Source organism: Asparagus officinalis, chromosome 10, assembly GCF_001876935.1.
Source record: "Asparagus officinalis chromosome 10, Aspof.V1, whole genome shotgun sequence".
Classification (NCBI taxonomy): domain Eukaryota; kingdom Viridiplantae; phylum Streptophyta; class Magnoliopsida; order Asparagales; family Asparagaceae; genus Asparagus; species Asparagus officinalis.
In genome coordinates, this window is record NC_033803.1 from 28346068 (window position 1) to 28368254 (window position 22187).

Genomic DNA, 22187 nt, shown 5'->3' on the forward strand with positions numbered 1-22187 from the left:
CATGGTAGTTCTAATAAAAAATCGTGTTAGGTCTAATAAAAGTTCATGTTAACACGAACTGAGTTAGAACCAACAGGAATACGAAATAAAACTAACATGAACATCAATTAGACCTAACATGAGTTAGAACTAACACGAATACGAAATAGAACTAACATGAACTCCAATTAGACCTAACACGAACTTTTATTAGAACTAACACGAATTTTTATTAGACTTAACTTGAATTTTTATTAGACCTAACATGAAATTAGACTTAACGCGAACTTTTATTATACCTAACACGAAATTTTAAGTCTAATTTCAATCATGTTAAATTCCTTTTAAGTCTAATTTAAATCATGTGTCTAATTTCAATCATGTTAAATTCCTTTTAAGTCTAATTTAAATCATGTTAAGTCTAATTCAACTTTTTTTAAGTCTAATTTTTAAGTCTAATTTAAATCATGTTAAGTCTAATTCAACTTTTTTTAAGTCTAATTTCATGTTAAGTCCAATGAAATTAGACTTAAAACAAGTTGAATTAGACATGACATGATTTCATGTTAGGTCTAATAAAAGTTCGTGTTAGGTCTAATAAAAGTTCATGTTATGTCTAATAAAAGTTCATGTTAGGTCTAATTGGAGTTTATGTTAGTTCTATTGTGTGTTCATGTTAGTTCTAACTCATGTTAGGTCTAATGAGTGTTCATGTTAGTTCTATTTCGTGTTCGTGTTAGTTCTAATTCTTGAATTAGAACTAACATGAACTGAGTTAGAACTAAAACGAACACGAAATAGAACTTACATGAATTAGAACTAACATGAGTTATAACTAACACGAACATGAAATATAACTAACATGAACTCCAATTAGACTTAACACAAACTTTTATTAGAACTAACACGAACTTTTATTAGACCTATCATGAAATTAGACTTAACATGAATCTTTATTAACCTAACATGAAATTAGACTTAGCGTAAACTTTTATTAGACCTAACACGAAGTTTTAAGTCCATTTCAATCATGTTAAATTCCTTTTAAGTTTAATTTAAATTATGTTAAGTCTAATTCAATTTTTAAGTCTAATTTCATGTTAAGTTCAATTAAATTAGACTTAAATCAAGTTGAATTAAACAAAATATGATTTAAATTAGACTTAAAAGGAATTAAATTAGACTTAAAGTGGATTTAACATGAAATTAAACTTAACAATAAATTGGACTTAATATAAATTAAATTGAACTGAAATTAGACCTAACATAAACTCTAAATAGACCTAACATGAAATTAGGCCTAACACAAACTCTAAATAGACATAACATGAAAGAATAGAGTAAATAAGAGCATTTTGGGACTTTATACTTTTTATCTTCTCTATGCTCAGATGACGGGTAATAATTGCTAAAAGATGGTTGCATCACAAGATGTCACACTTCTTAAGGCTGAACCACATGGCAAAAAAAGGGGCTGCAACACATGAAGATATTGTTTTTGGGGTCTTAACACAATTTTCCCTTCTTTTAAATTGATGGTAAATCCACTGCAATTTTCACATTATGTTTTTTTTATGTAAAATAAAATAGTGTAGTTATCATTATTCTGCAAGTACAAATTTTCTCTTGTACACGTCATATCATTATTCAACAGATTTTCTGTTTACTCAATATCCAACTTATATTCGTCACCAATCCATAACTGCTGCTCTAATTTCCCTCTGCATCAATTTCCTGACACAAATATGAGTTTTTCTTACCAAAGAAAGTCATTATGCACTGTTTACTTTTGGCTAGCTATACAGATGTGGAAGCTGTTGTATTCAAGCCACGTCGGAGTAAACGCGATACCCTCCACGCTTTATTCGTGATCTTGACTTCCATATGTAAATAAGCAGGATGCAGATAAATACGCTCAGAACATATTTTCTAGCTCATAGACATTTTATTAGGTTCCGTATGCCAGCACAAGGAGAATCAACAACATTTCATAGAAAGGACTCATTAAAAAACTGTAGTAATAAGAAACCACAATAAATAAACAATATGTAACATCACAGGAGTCTGCTACCGCAACTCAATAAGCCAGAGCATGCAGCTGCTTATGTGTAAAACCCTGAAAATTTGAAATATATTGTTATATGATGATAAACGAATTGTTTATACGTTGTGCTGCAATATATATATATATATATAATTATATATATATATATATAATATATATATATATATATATATAATATGAGAAAAATGAGTATGCTCGGTACCAATGAAAAACAAGTTATGACTGGTAGTATGCTGGCCATAACTCCCCTTCACTCATTCAAATGGTTATCATATCACCATGCACTCCTCAAACCCATGTGAATGCTGGTCCCCATTTTGAATGAGCTGAAGGAGATTGCGTCACCTACTACCAAGCCCACAAAATTTTTGCTTGATTACCAGCCATACCCACATTTCTATATATATATATATATATATATATATATAATATATATAATATATATATATATGTAATTTCGACCCATGTTTTAGTTACCGGTCAACTGATCAGATGGAATCGGTCGACGCATAGCCACTTTCAGAAGCATGGGTTTCGGGTCGGAGTTAGTTCGTAATCTGCTATTGATCGATTATATATACAGTATTAGATACCCGATTTTTCTCTTCTTCATCTCTCACGGCTTTCAGCCAGTTCAACCCCCCCACCCCCCACCCTCCTCTCAAACCCTAGCTCGTTCAACTTCGTTTTCTGGAGAACTTTTGAAGGAAGATCGAGTTCCTCGCTAGTTAGGGAGATCAAAACGATTTTGGGAGGCAAGTTCATCTCTTCCCAAAATCAGCCCCTTAGTTTTTCATGGTTTAAACCCTAATTTGATGAATAAAATCTGTAGTTCCGAACACTAAATGAAGAAAATATATGTTTTGATGACTAAAACCCTAATGATCTATTAAAGAATGAATTAGTTAGGGATGGAACCCTAATTACACAGAATTAAACCTGATTATTTATGTTTAGGGAGTTTTTGATCCCAAAATCATGTTTTTGTTGATGTAAACTTGTTTGGATGAGATCTCTCTTAAGTTAATACAAGATCTTAGACGTAGTTCACACTCTATGTTAATAATTCACGAGTTTTTGAGAAAAACAGTTAACTGTTAGCAAATCATGAGAAATTGCACCATCATGTGACTTTACTGATCGCAGTCCCAAAATGCCCACTGGACCCCGTATGACTAGATCGGTCGACGCCATCCAGTATCATCGAATCTCTGCGTTAGCTCTTTTCTTATGGTCGCATCGACCCGACGTAGTAGGGTAATCAGTCGTATCCAAATATCGATCGACCAATCGAGGCTGCTCAGTTTGTGCACGTTGTGCGTTGCCACCCAGTCATCTGATGGACCATCAGTCGACCGGCCATATGTCAGTCGACCGATTTCCAAAATCAGTCGACTGATCTGTGCTTTCTGCTTATGATGATCTTCTATGCACGTTTGGTTGTGAACACGAAGGACGAGACCGCATGTCAATGTACGTGCGTGGCGTGGCCATGGTAGTGTACACGTTTGATTTAGGCACGCACGGATCCTCAGGAGTGCGTGGCCATGTGTCGAGCTGTCGCGATGTAAGGGCGATAATTTTCGGGTTGCATAGTCAGCGTTAAATGTCTGCATGGATGACCGAGATAGGTTATGAGCCGCACGAGGTTGCGATGAACCGCGGGACATTGCGAGTACATATGCTCCGCATCATACCTATTCATGGATGTCCGAGTTCGGTTGTGAGCCGCATAGGATTACGATGCACCACAGGATGTTGTGAGTACCGAAACTTTACATTCCTTTTGTTTGCATTATGTTTCGGATTAGGTTGATATGTGTATACTCCGCTGGGTGTCCGAGTTAGGTAGTGAGCCGCATGATTTGCGATGAGCCACGGGATATTATTAGCACCTATACTCCACACCATTTTCGTTGAAGAGAATTACACAAGATTGTGTATTTGCTCCCGTGTCATCTACCCTGAGAGTAGTGTGTAATATTGGGTTTAGACATACACGAAGTGTCCTTGACAAGGTTTATCATAGGTTTGTATTTTTCATTTACATGCCACCTGCCCAAGGGTAGTGTGAAATGTGTAGTGTGAAATGTTATGATACGACATATACTTAAGTATTTTGGATGATGTGTTGGTGACGTATTTTCTTTTGTTGCGTATTTATTTATAGGTTCCGGGGTTGATATTTGGCGATCCACAATTTAAGATACATGGTATATATATGAGGATTTACTTGTTTGGATTACTCCCTCAACGTACTCATCTCGTGTTGTTGGTTTCTAAATCTTAACACCTCTTAGTACAAGGTAAATGATATAGGTAGATTATGCATTTTATAGGTAGTCTCCATTATATGTGTTGCCCTTTCCCTGAGGGCCGACGAAGATGTTCTTGCTAGCGCTCTGACGCTGTTGTTTTCACCTCTTTTCAGGTAATGAGTCATAGCTTCGAAGGGTCGCAGGTTGACGAGAATTCAACATAATCACCATCATTCATTGGTAGCTAGTTGGTACTCCACTTTGAAACATTTATGATTTTAGTTTTCTTTTAGAGATGCATTTCATTTTGAAGGCTGAGCGTCATTGTACTTTTCAGTTGACCCTTATGTATTAGAGATTCAATGTTCTTATTCCAGTTTATCAGATGTATTTTCTTTTCTCTTATTGGAACATAATTATAATTATTATTAAAATCTCTTCTTTATATTATGTTCCTTGTATAGTCACGTTTAATATATATGCTTGTACCCTCACTTTTTATTTTTAACATCTGCTAGAATGATAGTAATTATAACAGTGAAACATATTTATGCACAGTATTGGGTGCATGACAAATTTGACATTTTTAGGTTCACCTTAGACTGCAGCTTTGTGTAAAACCAGAGGTGTCACATTATGAAACTTCCTCCTAGCTTCGGTCACAGACTGAAAGTTCATTCTTAAAATTTTCATTACAAAGGTAACAATAGACTAACGATTATAGATGAGAAATGAATCATAAACTTTACCAAACTCCATGTCAAAAGAATTGTCTGGTTACATCCTATGAAAAAATTTGGCATAAGCCTAAAAACATGTTTAATTCTTCTCTCAAGGGCGCATATCAAAAATTTTGCCCAACAATCTCGCCAATAAGATTGCTGGCTATCAGTTAGGAAAATAAAGTACTTCTCACATATAATGTTAAGATTGGCATTCAATAAAATTACTAAAATTGCTCCTCTAATTGAGAATCAGAGCATTTGTAGAAAGGTGGGAGATTTAGTAATTGTCCATTCAATAGAATACAACATGGAACACCCTTGAGAGAATTAAACTTACATATAGTAAAAGGTAAAAGGAAGATAAATGGTTATAGGGTACAGGTGAACTCAATGTTAGCCTGTGAAGTATATTCAAACTTGAACACTTGTCATACAGTTTAGATTCCTGAAAGAGAACAATATTAACAAGTCCGTTAAACAAAAATAATTTTTCTGATAGTTGTTTTAACAGTAAAAAGTAAAGTAAATTGGTCCTTCGTACTAGAGTAGCAGGAAAACCGAAACAAGTTCATAAAACAATTCTTTACATACCTTCATATCAAAATTGAAGAATTGTATTGCTTCACTGCGTGCTGCAACGTATCAAGTACTGCATAGTAAGAAATCTGAAGTCTATTACAACTAAAGCTAGAAGGAAAAGTAAACACAAACCGGTTTTTGCCAACACTAGCATCTGACAGGTAAAAGAAAAAAAGGTCATGTTTATACTTTAAGCATTAGCAGCAGGAAACAGGTGACTCAATATGACCAAAAGACAAGTAGCAATTGGGCAAGGATACAACAATATCCTCATAGAGCCCCTCGTGAACATTAAACTTTCTTTCTTGTTTGTAAAGGGACACTTGCCTGATCCTAACCTTTCCCCTACAGCAGTTCGTTTTCAATTAACGTACAAAGCCAAACTCACAAGGCTTCCAGGTCCTAATCACTCTATTCTTTAGAGCCAACAAGACGAGAGTTAGGAACTTAACCAGATTGCATCTTAACACAATAAGCACCTCTCGGAAGATTATTCCTCTCACAAAGCCATAGGCTTTCGTGTTATGCGTGATTCAGTTCATACCTGGCCAAAAAAGAACCAAAAATATGTTGTTGCAGGAATTAGTATCAAGGAACACTTAAGTTTCCCATACTCTGAACACCAGCTTTTAGAAGAAAATAGGTCAAAGAACATAACCAATGGAGACATTAACCCATCTTATGATGATCTCATTTCTTCATCCTCTTTGCTGAAATACGCAAGTGTTATTCAAGAAGATGTCTAGAATAGAAATAGACAACCATCTATACTGAATGTCTCACGTCCAGGAGTATAGGTGGAATATTGTTATGCAATTTTGTAGAAATTGCCTAAAGTTACCTACCTCATGCTAATTTCTGACCATAAGCATATACATACGCAGACAATAATTTGTGAATGAGTACATGTGTGATCTCACTGGCTATGCTCTAATATGTAGAGAGATGAAAACAGGTCACACGTATTTTTTTTTTTTTAAATATGGATACAAAACCCAGAAAAAAATAAGGGAAACCCTATATTCCAGATATGGGAGATATAAGCTTACATACAAGGATACACATACCTTTTTATAGTAAATGGCTCACTTAACTATGTTTTTAGGACTCAACTGTCACCAGAACAATGATTTGATTAGTAATAACAACAGGTTTATAATGGGAAATGATATAATCAGGCAGGTAGCTATGAGGATTTATGACGGGTTTAAGTGTGTCTCATAAAAATATAAAAATCTTCAACTTAAGGGGGTGATTAGATTTTAAAGGAATGGGATTTTGAGGGAAAGCTGAAAATGGAAAGATCAAATTCAGCATGGAAGATGATTTCACACCTTTAGAGTTAAAGAGTTTTGCGACCAAGGTTGCATCACAACTCCAAAAGCGAAGAAGACTTTAATCTCCTGTTAACAATCAGAATTTTCATAGCATTTGCATTGCATAATTCAGCAACCGTACTACACGCAGATATATAGTTATCTGACTCGACCAAAATAACTAGTACTATTTATAAGTGTAAAATCTGTCAAATAAGCTAAATAGAATCAAATAAATACTGATTAATCAAACCCCAAACTCAGAAAGTATAAAGGCCCTAAGCAATGGACTACCAATTGCCAATGCAAAAAATAATAGTTCATGTAGTTATATAGCTTAAAGGTTGTTAAGAGTATTTTGGGTTTAGTCTCTCTTTGGTTTAGTCCCACATCGGTTAGGGACTTAACTGTACCATCATTATGTTAATATAAATAGATGGGAAGAGGCTACTAAGCTCTTCTCCTTTTTCCTCTAATTCCTCTCTGTACAAGTTAACATGGTATCAGAGCTATTATCCTAAACTCTAACCCTAGCCTAAAAAAAAACTGTAGCCACCTATCTCTCTGCTCAAAACCCTAACCCACCGTCACCACACCCTGTAGCTTCGACGCCCCCTCCATACCACCCGATCGCCTCGTCTTCCTCTTCTTCATTCGTCACTCATCTACGCTGATCGTCGCTCTCCAGCTACTGCCGACGACGCCGACGCCATCTCCAGATCTCCTAAGACCAGATCTCGCCGAAGACATCTGACGCACCTCTGTTCCCATCTCGATCCCGATTCGACGCTCCAAATCTTCCAGATCCGACGCTCCTCTGATCCCACTTCGACCCAAATCTGACGATCGACGATCCTCCGGCGTCGTCTCCTTTATCAAGACGCAGCCGACGTCAAGACCGACGCTACGCCAATCCCGCCTCGATCTAGATCCGATCTCATTCAGATCTAGATCCTCTGCCACCACGAGCGTCCAGATCTTCAACGCCATCAACGCCCGTCGTCTTAGCTTCGTTCGCCGCCTTCGGTTAACCCTCGTCCAGATCTAGGGTTGAACTGTAAAAAAAAAATAGGTTCCCTCGACAAATCAGTCCTAGAACTGATGAGGAGAAGAGTGTATATCTCACTTTGTTAAGATATTTCACTTTTTGTTCTTGTTTCCTTCGCGAAACATGAAAACAAGGGTTGGCTTGAGTTTTGTAAAAAACAAAAGCCAAGACTCTCTCTTGGGTTGATTCTCTCTCGGGTTGGTATCACTTCCGCGGCTCCTTTTCTGAATTGGAGACCTAATCGAATCTATATGTCCTCTTGATTTGTTTTGAGTATCTATTTGTTTTAACATCTGTCTCAAGGAGGGTTTCAATTATATTTTTCTGTTTCATGATGACCAGTTCGACTGAGAACAAGCTTGCAGACCCGCTGGTCCAGACAAAAGTTTCAGAGATCTTCACGGGAAAAATTATAAATCGGAAGCTAGATGGCAACAATTACTTACAGTGGAAGAGAGTTGTTGAGATCTACATGGCTAGTCGTGGCAAGACCAGTCATTTGTTGTCTGACCCTAATACTCCACCGACAGATGTTTGGACATTGGAGGATAATGTTCTCCTTCATCAGATCCTTACTATTATGGAGCCAAAAGTGTAGGACCTCGTTTTGCATTGCAATACTGTCAAGGAACTATGGACTTTTCTACAATCACTCTATGGCGGAAGCAGCAACATCACCAGAGCCTATGATGTGATTTAGGCGTTGTTCCGTAAGAAACAGGATGGTACATCCTTTGAAGACTATTATGAAGAGTTCAACCGTCTCGCTGGGGACAAATTTTTCCAATCACTTCTGACGTTTGTTTCTGACGTCTAACAAATGCAGAATCAATGGAACCGCTTGATGGTACTCACATATTTGGGTGGTCTCGATTCAGTTTATTCATCAGCCATGCCCCAGAGTATGGGTAGTTCTGCTGTAAGGTCACTTCCAGAAACCTATCATTTTCTTAAAAGTTCTGTTCCTGTAGCACCCATAGCTCCATTAGCCACCTCAGAACGATCAACTCTAGCCACTCAGGGCATGTCTCCATCTAGCTGTGGTGGACATTTTGTTGGTCGTGGTAGAGGTTATGGGTATTCAGAGACCAGAGGTGGTCACGGTGGCAACCGAGGTCACAAAGGACAACGATGAGGTTTTTTCCAAGGACATTCACACGGGGATACTTCTATGACTTGTAATTACTGTCATCAATCTGGTCACATTAAATACAACTGCCCGGAACTTGGCAAAAATTGGTGCCTATATGACTTTTCAGACATCTCAGGATATATCTACTGAAACTGAGCAACCATTCACATCTGTTTTTAACGATGAACAGCTTCAACGTCAATTTGAGCAGTTACAACTATTTCAGCAATACCAGAATTCACAGGCACAACCTTCCTCTTTCTCAGCTACTCTTGCACGTGCAGGCATATCTTCTCACATCATCTTCGTCTAAACCTTGGATTATAGATTCAAGAGCTACTGATCATATGACTAGAAACCGTAATATTTTGTCATCTTTCTCTAATGCTGCTAACCAAGTCATTCTAGCTGATGGATCACGCATAACAGTTAAGGGCATTGACAAAACCATTCCTACTTCTAAACTTCCTTTGTCATATGTTTTCTATCTGCCTAGGTTTCCTTACAATCTTTTATCCGTTAGATTACAAAACTTTTAAACTGTATTGTGACGTTGTTTCCTACTCATTGTTTATTTCAGGATCTTGTAACGAGGAAAATGATTGGCATAGGACATGAGCGGAACGGTTTGTATGAGCTAGAGTTAGCTTCTGATCATGTGGCTTGTACCAGTATTTTATCTGCACTTGATTACCACTATCAGTTTGGTCATCCATCTTTACCTGTTCTCAAATGATTATGCCCTCTTAAGTAGTATTTCCACTTTAGATTGTGAGTCTTGTCAGTTGGGAAAACATCGTGTGTCATTTCCTAATCGAGTCAATAACCGAGCTATTAAGCCATTTGATTTAGTTCATTCTGATGTTTAGGGTCCATGTTCAATAAATTCGAAAATGAGATTTAAATATTTTGTTAGCTTTGTGGATGATTTTTCACGTGTAATATGGATTTATCTTTTGAAATCTTGTTCTGAAGTTTTTCCTATTTTTAAAATATTTTACACAGAAATCAAAACTCAGCTCAATACTCAAATTAGATAACACAAAAGAATATTTGGAAACCTCATTTGCCAATTTTCTTGTCGATCATCGTATTTTACATCAATCATCTTGTGTTTACACTCCTCAGCAAAATAGGATGGCTGAACACGAGAATAGGCATCTTCTTGATACTGCTCGATCCTTATTATTTCATCGATGTGTTCCAAAAGAATTTAGGGATGAAGCTGTTTTAACTGCCTGCTATCTAATTAATCGAATGTCATCCTCTGTATTACACAATAAGATTCCATACAGTGTTTTATATTCCACTTCTGACCTATTCCCTTTACCCCTAACAATTTTTGGTTCACTATGCTTTGTTCATAATCACAGTCCTACGAAAACTAAACTTGATCCTCGCCCTATCAAAGGCATTTTTTTTGGCTATTCTCGAACTCAAGAAGGTTACAAATGTTTTTGCCCCTATCTCAACTGCTATCTAATCTCTGTCGATGTTACATTCTTTGAACACTTACCTAGTCATTCTTCATCTCTCCCTTCATCTATTGCTAACTACGACTACCTGCTCCTACAAGATACCTTCATACCTAATGGTACTGTGCCACTATTGAACGATACTGGTAAGAACCTACTGAGATTTCAGAAACCATTACAGGTCTATACACGTCGCCCACTCATGCTCCTGTGCCACCGCCAACCTTGGAAACAAGTCCTGTGCTTAGCTCTAGTTATCTTGCTCCTACTCCTGATTCAGATATTGCTCTTCATATTGCTCTTCGTAAGGGTAAACGGTCTTGTACTAATCATCCAGTCTCCAATTTTGTTTCTTACACTAATCTCTCTTTTTCTTTTCGAACATTTATTTTTTCTCAAGACTAATATTCGGTTCCCAGAAATGTGTCAGAAGCTCTATCTATTTCAGGTTGGACTCAGACAATGCAGGAGGAAATGATTGCCCTTACTGAAAATAAGACATGGGATTTAGTTACTCTACCACCTGGCAAAACAACAATTGGCTGCAAATGGGTATATACTATTAAGCTTAATCCGGATGGATCTCTCGCTAAACTAAAAGCTCGGTTGGTGGCTAAGGGTTTCTCCCAGGTTTATGGCTTGGACTATGTGGATATCTTCTCGCTCGTTACAGAAATAACTTATGTTCGCATTTTCATTTCTTTAGCTGCAAACTATCACTGGCCTCTTCATCAGGTAGATATTAAAAACGCTTTTCTTCATGGAATTTTGGAAGAATAAGTCTTTATGGAGCAACCACCAGGTTTTATTGCTCAGGAGGAGTCTAACAAAGTCTACAAATTAAAGAAATCACTATATGGTCTGAAGCAATCTCCTCGTGCCTGGTTCGGTCGTTTTGCCTCTGTACTTCGAGAGTTTGGCCTCAATCGTGCAGAAAAAGATCGTTCTGTCTTCTGGCGAATGCATGATGGAAAAAGGATATTACTAATTGTGTACGTGGATGATATTGTGATCACAGGAGATGAGATGATCCACAAGGTATTGATAGCCTGAAGAAATATCTGCAGACGCATTTTCAAACTAAGGACCTTGATTCTCTTAAGTACTTTCTAGGCATAGAAGTGGCCAGATCAAAGAAAGGTAGTTTTCTGTCACAAAGAAAATACGTACTTGATTTGTTATCAAAACCTGGAATGTTAGGATGTAAGAGTATTGACTCTCCAATGGATGTGAACACAAACTGCTACCAAATCAGGGGAGCTCCTTGAAGATGTGGGGAGGTACAGGAGATTGGTTGGAACATTAAACTACTTCATGATAACCAGACCTGACATCACATTTTAGTAAGCCAATTCCTATCAACACCACGAACTACTCACTTTGATGCCGTAATGCGGATTTTGAGATATTTAAAAAAAGCTCTTGGAAGAGGACTTCTCTACACATATCAGAGACACACAAGGGTGGCAGGTTTTTCTGATGCAGATTGGGCAGGGTGTCCTTCCAATAGAAGATCGACCACATGTTATTGTGTATTTCTTGGAGGAAATTTTATATCCTGGAAGAGTAAGAAGCAAAGTATAGCGTCTCGTTCGAGTGCAGAGTCGGAGTATAGGGTCATGGCCAATGTAACATAGTTAGAGATTATATGGATTAGAGATTTACTGGCAGAAATTAAACTCCCTCCTGAGTGTCCTATGAGCTTATATGGAGACAATAAGGCGGCAATTCATATTGCTGAAAATCTCGTATTTCATGAGAGAACCAAACATATTGAAGTTGATTGCCATATAATTCGTGAAAAACTCATGGAGAAGATCATTGAAGCAAAACATGTGTCAACAGGACACCAGCTAGCTGATATTTTCACCAAACCACTAGGTAGAACACGATTGGATTTTATTTGTGATAAACTGGGTATGTATGATGTATACACTCCAGTTTGAGGCGAAGTGTTAAGAGTATTTTGGGTTTAGTCACTTTTTCGTTTAGTCCCACATCAATTAGGGACTTAACTGTACCATCATTATGTTAATATAAATAGATGGGAAGAGGCTACTAAGCTCTTCTCATTTTACCTCTAATTCCTCTCTGTACAAGTTAACAAAGGTAAAAAAAATGAAATTGACGAGCTAAAATTCTTCTGAAAACTCAAGTATTCTTTATACCAACTTCAGAATACAATTAACAAAACCAACAACATATTCACACTAATACAGAAGAAAGTTCAGGAGCAAATTCCTCCATCGAGAAGCAGAACTATCTGCATACTTCAGATGGATGCTCTTTAATTAAATCAATAAAAAGACAAAATCTTACTTTGCTCTCATTCTCCCATCCAAGGAACCAAGTCACATCATGAAACAAAACTTTTAGCCTTTTGCTCATCTGATTCAATATCATTAACAACTCCACGACATCTTTGGGAGCCACAGTAGCAGACAAGTCGTTCATCCTCAGAAGAGAATCTGGTATTTATCATTAAAAGGTATTAAAAGTAAGAATGAAGAGTACGTAGAAAAGCAAAAACAGACAGGAGCAGTGTGCAAACCTATAGTCATAAGTCAATTCTTGCCCTATGTTAATGTCCCGTTTCGCAAATATAATAATATGTAGATCATCGTTAACAGTGATTATCCTTGAAAAACAGTTAGGCTGCAAGGAAAAAGATAATTACAGGCCTTTAATTAATGATAATAAATAGGCAATAGTGAAACTGTTTGGCAGCATGAACAAAAAACTATACCTATGTGAGCAACTCATAACATGCTTTTGTGAGGCTTGCTAATTGTTTGAAAAAAAAAACAAGCATTTCATCATTAATGCCAAAATCTATTTCAAGATGAGCAACAAATAACCACAATGCACCTTTTTCTCTCTGTGTACATGTACATGTCTGCGAGTTGAGGGCTGTTCTTAGGGATGCATTAGGCTACTAAACAACCATAACTAACCTCCAACTTAACCTAATCCAGTCGGCAATCTCTCTACACAACAGGTTACCATAAAGAAAACACTATTCTATTACTTGCTTGCTGCTTCTTCCAGAGCTAGCAACACTATCAAGAGACGCCAGATGGATCACATGGCAAAATAATATGTGAAAAACAATTATAAAATGAAATATTTCTTTTGGGGAAAATATCTGGAAGAAAAGAGTGTTGTTATAACATTCTACATGGAAATACGTTGTATACGCAAGCTTTATACACACTTCATGAATTGAATAATAAATGAAGAAATCTGCACATTAATGAGAGAATATTTATTATAATTTTCTTCTTTCTCCCCGAATAAGAATAGCAGTTTGATGCACATCGTAAATTATTTGCTACATTCACCTGACTTTTAAGACATGCTGCATGTATGAGTGCTTCCTGAAAACTAAATTCTTACCCTACATTCTAAACCCTGAGGAGACTATTAAAGAAAAACAGATGTACGGAGAACCCTTCTACCAAAGATTGTCTGCTAAATAATAAATTCTTGCCCTCTCAATGAGCACCATTATGGCATGCTACAGCTCAACATAAAGTTAACAAGTGTCACTCTCTATCTCAAGCATTTACGACTTTGTGTTGGTTTTACAAAATGCCCCTTATACATAATAGTACTTCCAAGAAACAAGCAAATCCCAAGAGAACTTCACCAAAAAATCAGAGGACCCCAAAAATCAACCCACGTGATTATCTTCTTCATCCATTTCCTGCCAAAAAAATCAGATCAAGTCTCATGACCTACCCATTAAATTTAACAAAATCAAGGAAGTCAATGAGTCCATGTTTCATTTTTGCCTGCTATTCTCTTGTATCTTTCAAACTTCATGTACCAATGTTCACATCTCCGTTGGAAAGATTGTTATATACAAGAACAAAGATGAGACTAGCAGTTTTCTGGGAATAGCATTTCTATTGGATTACTATGTGCAAGGTAGAAGAAGCTAGATCAGAGACCAAAGGTATATAAATACAGTAAAACTTCATACTGATCATAGAATTTCGATTGAAATAGAAACCCAGGCGATTGGATGTTGATTTGAGCAGCTTCTTTAACCCTAAATCAGAAACCCATTACCTGCATCCTCTCTCTCTCTCATTTAGAATTTTATAAATTATAATCAATTTAATTTAGGGGGAAATGGTAAATACAGATCTATTTGTTCTTGGTTCGGTAAAGATTGGTAACTCATGCATAGTCATATTTAAATCTGAAATCCATAATCATACTTCATCAAGTGTTCAAATAGATAAATTGTTGTGTGCTTTGCTAGGTAGCACAGACACAGATACGGACACAGGACACAACAAATTAGTAAAATGTAGGATATAGGGACGCCGTATAGAATACACACACATGATCAAATATTGAACAAAAATACCAACATTTATATGTTTCTTTCTATTATCTATAACAATTAAGAATCAAGTTAAATCAAACCAAGAATAAGATTTAATGAGTTTAGTTTTGATAGCATGGGATAATACGATGGGTTTTTCAAATATTTAAGTAATGGATTTCAATTTTTGGGTTAAAAAAGAATTGATTTTGAACCTGATATTACCAAAGAAACTAGTTTAGGGTACAAGTAACGGGGAAATCGGGTATTTCTTTGAATCACAAGTGTCCATAAAGTGTCCGTGGAGAGTCGGTGTCGGACACATGTTGCACACGGACAATGCACCCAAAAGGAAGTGTCTGTGTTACCTAGGTGCTTTAATATTTACATGAAGTAGTTTCCTAGATTTGTTATTTCTGGAGAAAAAAAATTGTACTTGGCTTTTCATTGAACTTTTCATGATAATTTGCTAATAATGTAGCAATAGTCAGAAAGTTTTGGGGTAGAAGGAGGGACGTAGGAGTTGGTTTTTGACAGTGAATGAAGGAAGAAAATGAATAATCACGTGGGTTGAGTTTTGGGCATGGGGGGATAGCCATGGTCTTCACTTGAGTAAAGTTCTCTAGGACTTTACTTGTTTGTATAGGGGATATTTTGTAAAACAAACACGAAGTCTTTAAGTGCTTGAAATAGGGAGTGACACTTGTCAGCTTTTTATTGAGATGGAGTATGGCATGATGGTGCTCATTGAGTAGGCAAGAATTTTGCCTGTAAAATGGGTCAGAAACTTGGTGTCAGTATGAACAAGGTCTTAACAGGAGTGAATAGATCTTAAATTCAGCCAAGCTCTAAATCCAGTTTTTAATTCCCCAACTACCTCACAGTTTAACATGAGTAAGCAGAGTTGTCCCTCCATCCCCCACGGGCAAGTAAAGTTTTTTTTTTCATTCTAGACTCTTCCATTTGTTAGTTCTTCCTTTCTCCGACCAATTTTTTCCCCACATATCACCAACTTTCCTAGATTACCAGGACTTTAATAATTCTTCTTGAATATTCGTCTATTTTTATACTAAAGAAAAAAATATTAAAGAAGTGAACTGTTTAAAAGCAGCTGGTTGCTAAGTGGTCGGTCTGGTGTCTGCAGAGCGACCAAGCATCTGCTACAAATCTGGTTCCAAGTAAAGTCATCACTACGATCAAAAGATTTCAGTGTAACATATTTCAAGAACTAGTCATCTTCCAAAGATTTACAGTGTAACATTATATGTTACATGTTATGTGGGCAGAGGAGACTTTCGTGCAAGCTGAAGTCCTATGCTTCCGTTTGGTTCTTTTGATGTCTGAGATAAGCTACTTGCAAGTTGCAACTATAAAGACAAGACATATAGGTATTTTATATGATCTGAGGTATGTAAAAGTTCATCAGAGATGACTATATTTAGAAGGTAAACTCTCTAGCTAGTCAATGATATGAAGTATTTATTCATGTTATACATTTAGAGGATAAACTACCTAGCAGTCAATTGTATGAAGTAACATTCTCATCTTATTATTCTATAAACTAGTCAACTATTTAAATATCTTTATTAGTTTTTGGATTATAAGACTTGACTATAACCATATGAAACCTCCATGTGAATACACTAATTAGATCAACTAAACAATAGCTACATCAAATAGTCAGCCTTTCTGATATAGCGGAAGCTTAATCAAAAGAAATAACTATTCGTTCTCGTACGAGCAAAATGACACAAACCCTAGGAATAGAAAACTTCTGAAATTAATAATAATCAATCTAAAGAGGTCACAAATTTGTTCCCCTTGTATAGGGTGTAAAAGAAAGTAAATGTACTAAAATAACCTTTCCTAAAACAATTAGACTTCCTAAATAAAAAAAATGTTCCATAAAAAACTAGAAACTAAACTGAACCGAAACTCTTCAACACGCAGTTTGAGCCTGAAGACGAATTCCTTTGACCTTAAAACTCGATTGGAACGACAAGGTTGTTCGACTTGTAGAGCACTTTCTGAGCTTTCCGAAAACATATACTAATAGCAATTCTACGAAATGAATCAAATGTTATGATCCGTTGAAGTTGCACGTCAAAATCTAGCCGAAAATCATCCTCGTTTCTTAGATCCTTCGAGCTTCGCACGATCCGATTTCTCTAAAAGGCATTAGCAATGTCATCCGCATCACTCTTCCCTCAAAAAAAAACTTGACCCCGTTTGGCTGAAGATAAAGTGGCACGTCAGGATGAAACTATGTTATAGCAACATTGAAGGTCAAAGAAATATTGGCGAAATCACTAAATAACTCCACAACATAAGCGTTATCATTGAGCCACGATAGTATACAACATAGGCCACTTTTTTCATCTTGAGCTTGCGGTATGTGTCTATAGGGAATCATTTTTTGAGCAGGTGTACCATGACTTGATCACAGATATCAAACAGCTTCTGGCGACGATGTTGATCACCATGAAATTTGTACTTAGCATTCCCTCAAGCTTCTGCTATACTTTAGATTGAATGCCCTGAATATGCTCAACCGCAACGCTATAACCTTGATCCTTAGGAAATTTTAATAAGTCAACAGTGTGGGCAGGTTTGCGTTGGTAGACAATCTCAAATGGAGTCAAGAGTGTGATGTGGAGGATATTGTTAATGCTTTTTGGGAAAAATCGGATCGTGTGAAGCTCGAACGATCTAAATAAATAGGATAATTTTCGGCCAGATTTCAACGTACAACTTCAACGGACCGTAACTTTTGATTCCCTTCATAAAATCACCATTATTATATGTATTTTGAAAGCTCGGGAAGTACTCTACAAGTCGAACCGCTTCGCCGTTCCAACTGAGATTCAGGGCCAAAGAAATTCGTCTTCAGTCTCAAACTGCGCTTCGAAGAGTTTTCATTTAATTTAGTTTCTAGTTTTTTATGGAACGTTTTTTATTGTTTTAGAAAAGGTTATTTTAGCACTTTGTTTTACACCCTATATAAGGAGAACGAATTTGTGAACTCTTTAGATTGATTATTATTATTTTCAGAAGTTTTTTATTCCTGGGATTTCTAGGGTTCGTGTTGTTTTGCTCGTACGAGAACGAGTAGTTATTTCTTTTGACTACGCTTTCACTACATCACTTTCCCCACACCGAGAAAAAAAACCATAAATGTAGTTTTTAATAATATGATACAGGTACTACCATTGTTTAAAATATCGCTAGCATGGCCTGATATATTAGCCAATATATCCTTCTATAAGCCTTGCCGCAAAACTATATAGTCTATATATCATTTACCACTTTTTGGCTATTTTTGGGGATATATCCCCGACCTGGCTAATATATCAACCTTATGTTGACCAATATGTTCTTTTATATGGCTCGCTGCAAAATAATATATTTGGGTGACATTTTATGATTTTCCTAATATATCAAGTGACACTTCAGCATCATAATCAATCAAAAGGTTGCAACATTAATTTGGACTTACATTTGTTTTAAAAGGTTAATTAGTGATCCTAAACACATTATTTAAAAAAATTATGCTTAGATTTTGTTAAATACGTTTAGATTACATTTTAGGACGTTATATATGCACATCACCCAATATAGCATTCCGATATTTACCATATATCCTTGATATCCGCAATCCAATATGAATTTTGGCAGTCCAATATTCACCGATATCCGATGTTTAAAACCTTAGGTACTATATATGAATTATTAGCTTATTACATGAAACTTAAACTTAACTGCAACAGCATCAACAACTAAGCTTTTCCCAGATCTTTGAAGTAAGTATTTCCTAATAATATGCTAAAAGTAACACATGTCACTTGCCACCTAAGTGAAAATTTGAAATTGAAATGAATATTAAGAAGAATAAAGTTCTTTTAGTTTAAGTTTCATCTATCTACCAATATCAGCAAACAAGCACATTCAAGCATATGAGAAAGTGTCTAAGGGCACTTTGTCAATGTTAACTAGAAACAATATATAATCATGCACGATACATGCATTAATATATAAGGGCGTGTCCAATCATACACAACTACAAGACTGATGTGATTAATAATGTCACTAACTGTCACAATTGAAGTCATATATCATGACAAGATGAGAATAACAGATAAATGATCAAACAATAGGGCACATTTAGGATTTCTTACTTCACATGAGTGGTTAATTAAATGAGCTATGCTTCCAGCTTTAGTAGCATCAATGACACGCTCCGAATCTAGACGAAACATATATGTTCCAGCACCCTGTACAGGGCACATATGGCCAAGAGCATCACAAGAGATGATAGGAACATTAAAAATGTCTGAAAGCAGCACCAGCACTATGAATTATAAATAGACTTGGAAAGGTAACAAACCAAAACTTGGTTTTTTAGATACTTTACATGAGGTAGATCAACTTAAAGGAATGAATGCTTCATATGAATTGACAAAATTGAATTTGAATGGGAAGGATTTGCCTCCAATTTCTCTCAGAAATAACCAAGTCTATCTCTAATAATAATCTCAATTAGTAAAACATAGCACTAAATGACTGCAGCACATCAAATGAACATTATAACATCAGCAAATTTATGAAACAAGTACATGGATGACAGAATGATACAACGAGAATCACTCTCAAAGAAATTTGTTCACATTAAACTAGTGGACAGTCAAGTGTCATAAACAAGAAGCTCACCTGTTCAGTTTCTCATCTTACTATTGGAACAACATACCAATACTTAAGGGTTTGCAAGTTGGATTTTCTTATGTTTATCTCATAGTCTTTCTTCCTATCATATACAAGATTGAAGATTCTAATTAAAAATATATGTGTGGTATTTAGGAGCACTAACTGAGAGTCTAAACACCTAGCTTTTTCTTAAGATTCATAACACAGACTATCTTTCAAAGTGTTCATCTTTATCCTATTGCCAGAAAAATGGGAGAATAGAATATTGTCATATATGCCTCTTCAAGAGTCCTTCTGCATGGGCAAAATACATACCAAAAGTTTACTGCAAGCTTAACTACTAACAGGAAAAAGATCTTTGACAGTTCATGTGTGATTGAACTACTCAAGTATCCAATTGTTGACATATTCATCATGCTAGCTACTCTAGTACAAGCAATACAATGGTGGTATGAGGAACATAATTGACACTAAAGGTACATATATAGTTGAACAAGGTGAAAAAAAACCCGCCAACTAAACTGCATTAACCAATTAAATGATGTGATTGGAACGCACCACTAGTGAATTGTATATACAACGCTCCCGTTTATCAGCTATAGGTGGTCTGACTACTTCTCCTATATATTCAATAACCTGCCAAAAAAACAAGGATATTTACACATCCATTAGCAGATCCATAACTAAGATGTTGGCATTAAGCATACCATGTCTCCTGCTTTATGCGGAAGCTTTGCAAAGACACCAAAGCTACAAAATTGTAAAATAAAAATATTTGACATTAAGTGGACAGAATATGTATTGGACCAATATAGAAACTACATTATTCTGAAATACTCCTCCCAAAAAAATAACACTAAATTATGTTTTTTAGAAATGAAATGCAAAAATATTCTTGATAACGGCATTGTAGATTAACAAGTTTTGAAAGAACGCCTAAAATATGAAGAAAAAGGATCATGCCGAGAATGGATGAAATGTAAATACTCTGCTTAGCTATTCACACGTTCATGTTTTTTTCTTTTTTTCAAGAAAGGACAAGCTTAGCCTCACTCCATAGTCTATTTCCCACTTTATATGGGCCATGAGGTTAAAAGAAAGGGACATAATTATATATGGGTCAGTTAGGACATGAAATCAAAAACCGCTCATGTGGGTGTAGAAATATGCATGGCACTGTATGTGTAGAAGTTTAAGATCAGCAAGACTCGCGCTAAGGAAAACATAAACGCAACTTCATAAGCCAAATTGGGTGCTAAGGAAAACATAAATGCAACTTCATAAGCCAACCAATTTAGCACTGCTTATTCTGCGATGTTACCAACCATTCAACTTTTCTTTCACTAACAATCTAAAGATAATTCTGAGAATCATGATATAAAGATCAAAGTTTCCTACAAATAGACATGAGTGTCAACCATTGCAAAGTCAAATAAAGATGATATGACCAAAGGAGTGGATATCTACTTGCGAAAAAATTGTGAGTATAACAATGCGACTGTATGCACACACAGACACCATATTAATCACCAAAAATATGAGCATGTCTGCATCCATCAAATTAAAAATGTAAATGAATGATCATAAAAGAACAGATGGATATTTGGGGGAAAACATTAGGCATTTTGATGGAAAATGTAAGCAACTTAGAACAAAGGAGAATAATGCCAAAGGCACACTACTGTAACGGTCAAATTTCATAGATTGCTTTCTATTCCTTGTAACCTGTCCTGGCCACTGTTGTGTGGATACGCTTTGACGATGTTATTGAACTAAAAGGTTTACCAGATAAAGACAAAATGTTTTCAATAACTTTGAGCCAAACACCTGTAGCACTCTAGTAGAGCCAAAAAAAAAGTTACAATTTCAAAAGCAGAACCATGAAAACAAAACTGGAGCATTGGTAGAAGGGGTCAAATCATTATCTTTTATTCATTGTTGTTCAAAATTTTGAGATTATGATGAACGAAGGATCGGCAATTCATTGGTTTTTGAAATTTTGAGATTATGATGAACAAAGGATCAGCAATTTGGTTGGTGTGCATTGCACACACACAGCACGGTCCCAGGCACATGAAAACACACTCATAGACAGACATATACAAAGACAGAGACTATACATATACATGCATGCATAAATACATATATAATGAAATATGATCTACATGCATGTATATGTATTAACAAAATTGTACGGTGGTTCACCCTCAATAGATTATCTACATCGCTTATCATGATCTGCAAACACATAAGTCCATAGAAAATCATACCTTTTTGAGATTTATAACACATTCATCTAATGGACGCAAACTAATGTCATATCACTGATGGAACTGACACATGCTTTGAAAGATTATAACATAAAATTACTGACTATTTATAAAAACAGCAATGAAGTTGGTGGTGATGGTTAGCCGATTAAGGGAGGTGTATTTACGAAGGCCATAGGACAGCAACCTGGGACGTCCTAATGTAATTCCACCACTTACTGCTAAGGCAGGCCACTGGCAAAACAGCAATGGATGTAGATGTGGTGTTTTGACTTGTACAAGAAATCATTCCCCTCTTTAAAA

At 36.0% G+C, this 22187-nt stretch overlaps 1 protein-coding gene across 1 annotated transcript; it reads right to left on the minus strand.

Moving 5' to 3' along the window:
- On the minus strand, window positions 12716-20396 carry LOC109826583 (histone-lysine N-methyltransferase ATX2-like). Its single transcript, XM_020393611.1, has 5 exons — window positions 20322-20396; window positions 20173-20250; window positions 19089-19184; window positions 13129-13232; window positions 12716-13045 (listed from the first exon to the last, which is right to left on the minus strand). Exons 1-5 carry the CDS (start codon window positions 20394-20396, stop codon window positions 12934-12936), a joined length of 465 nt encoding a protein of 154 aa, XP_020249200.1. The 3' UTR covers window positions 12716-12933.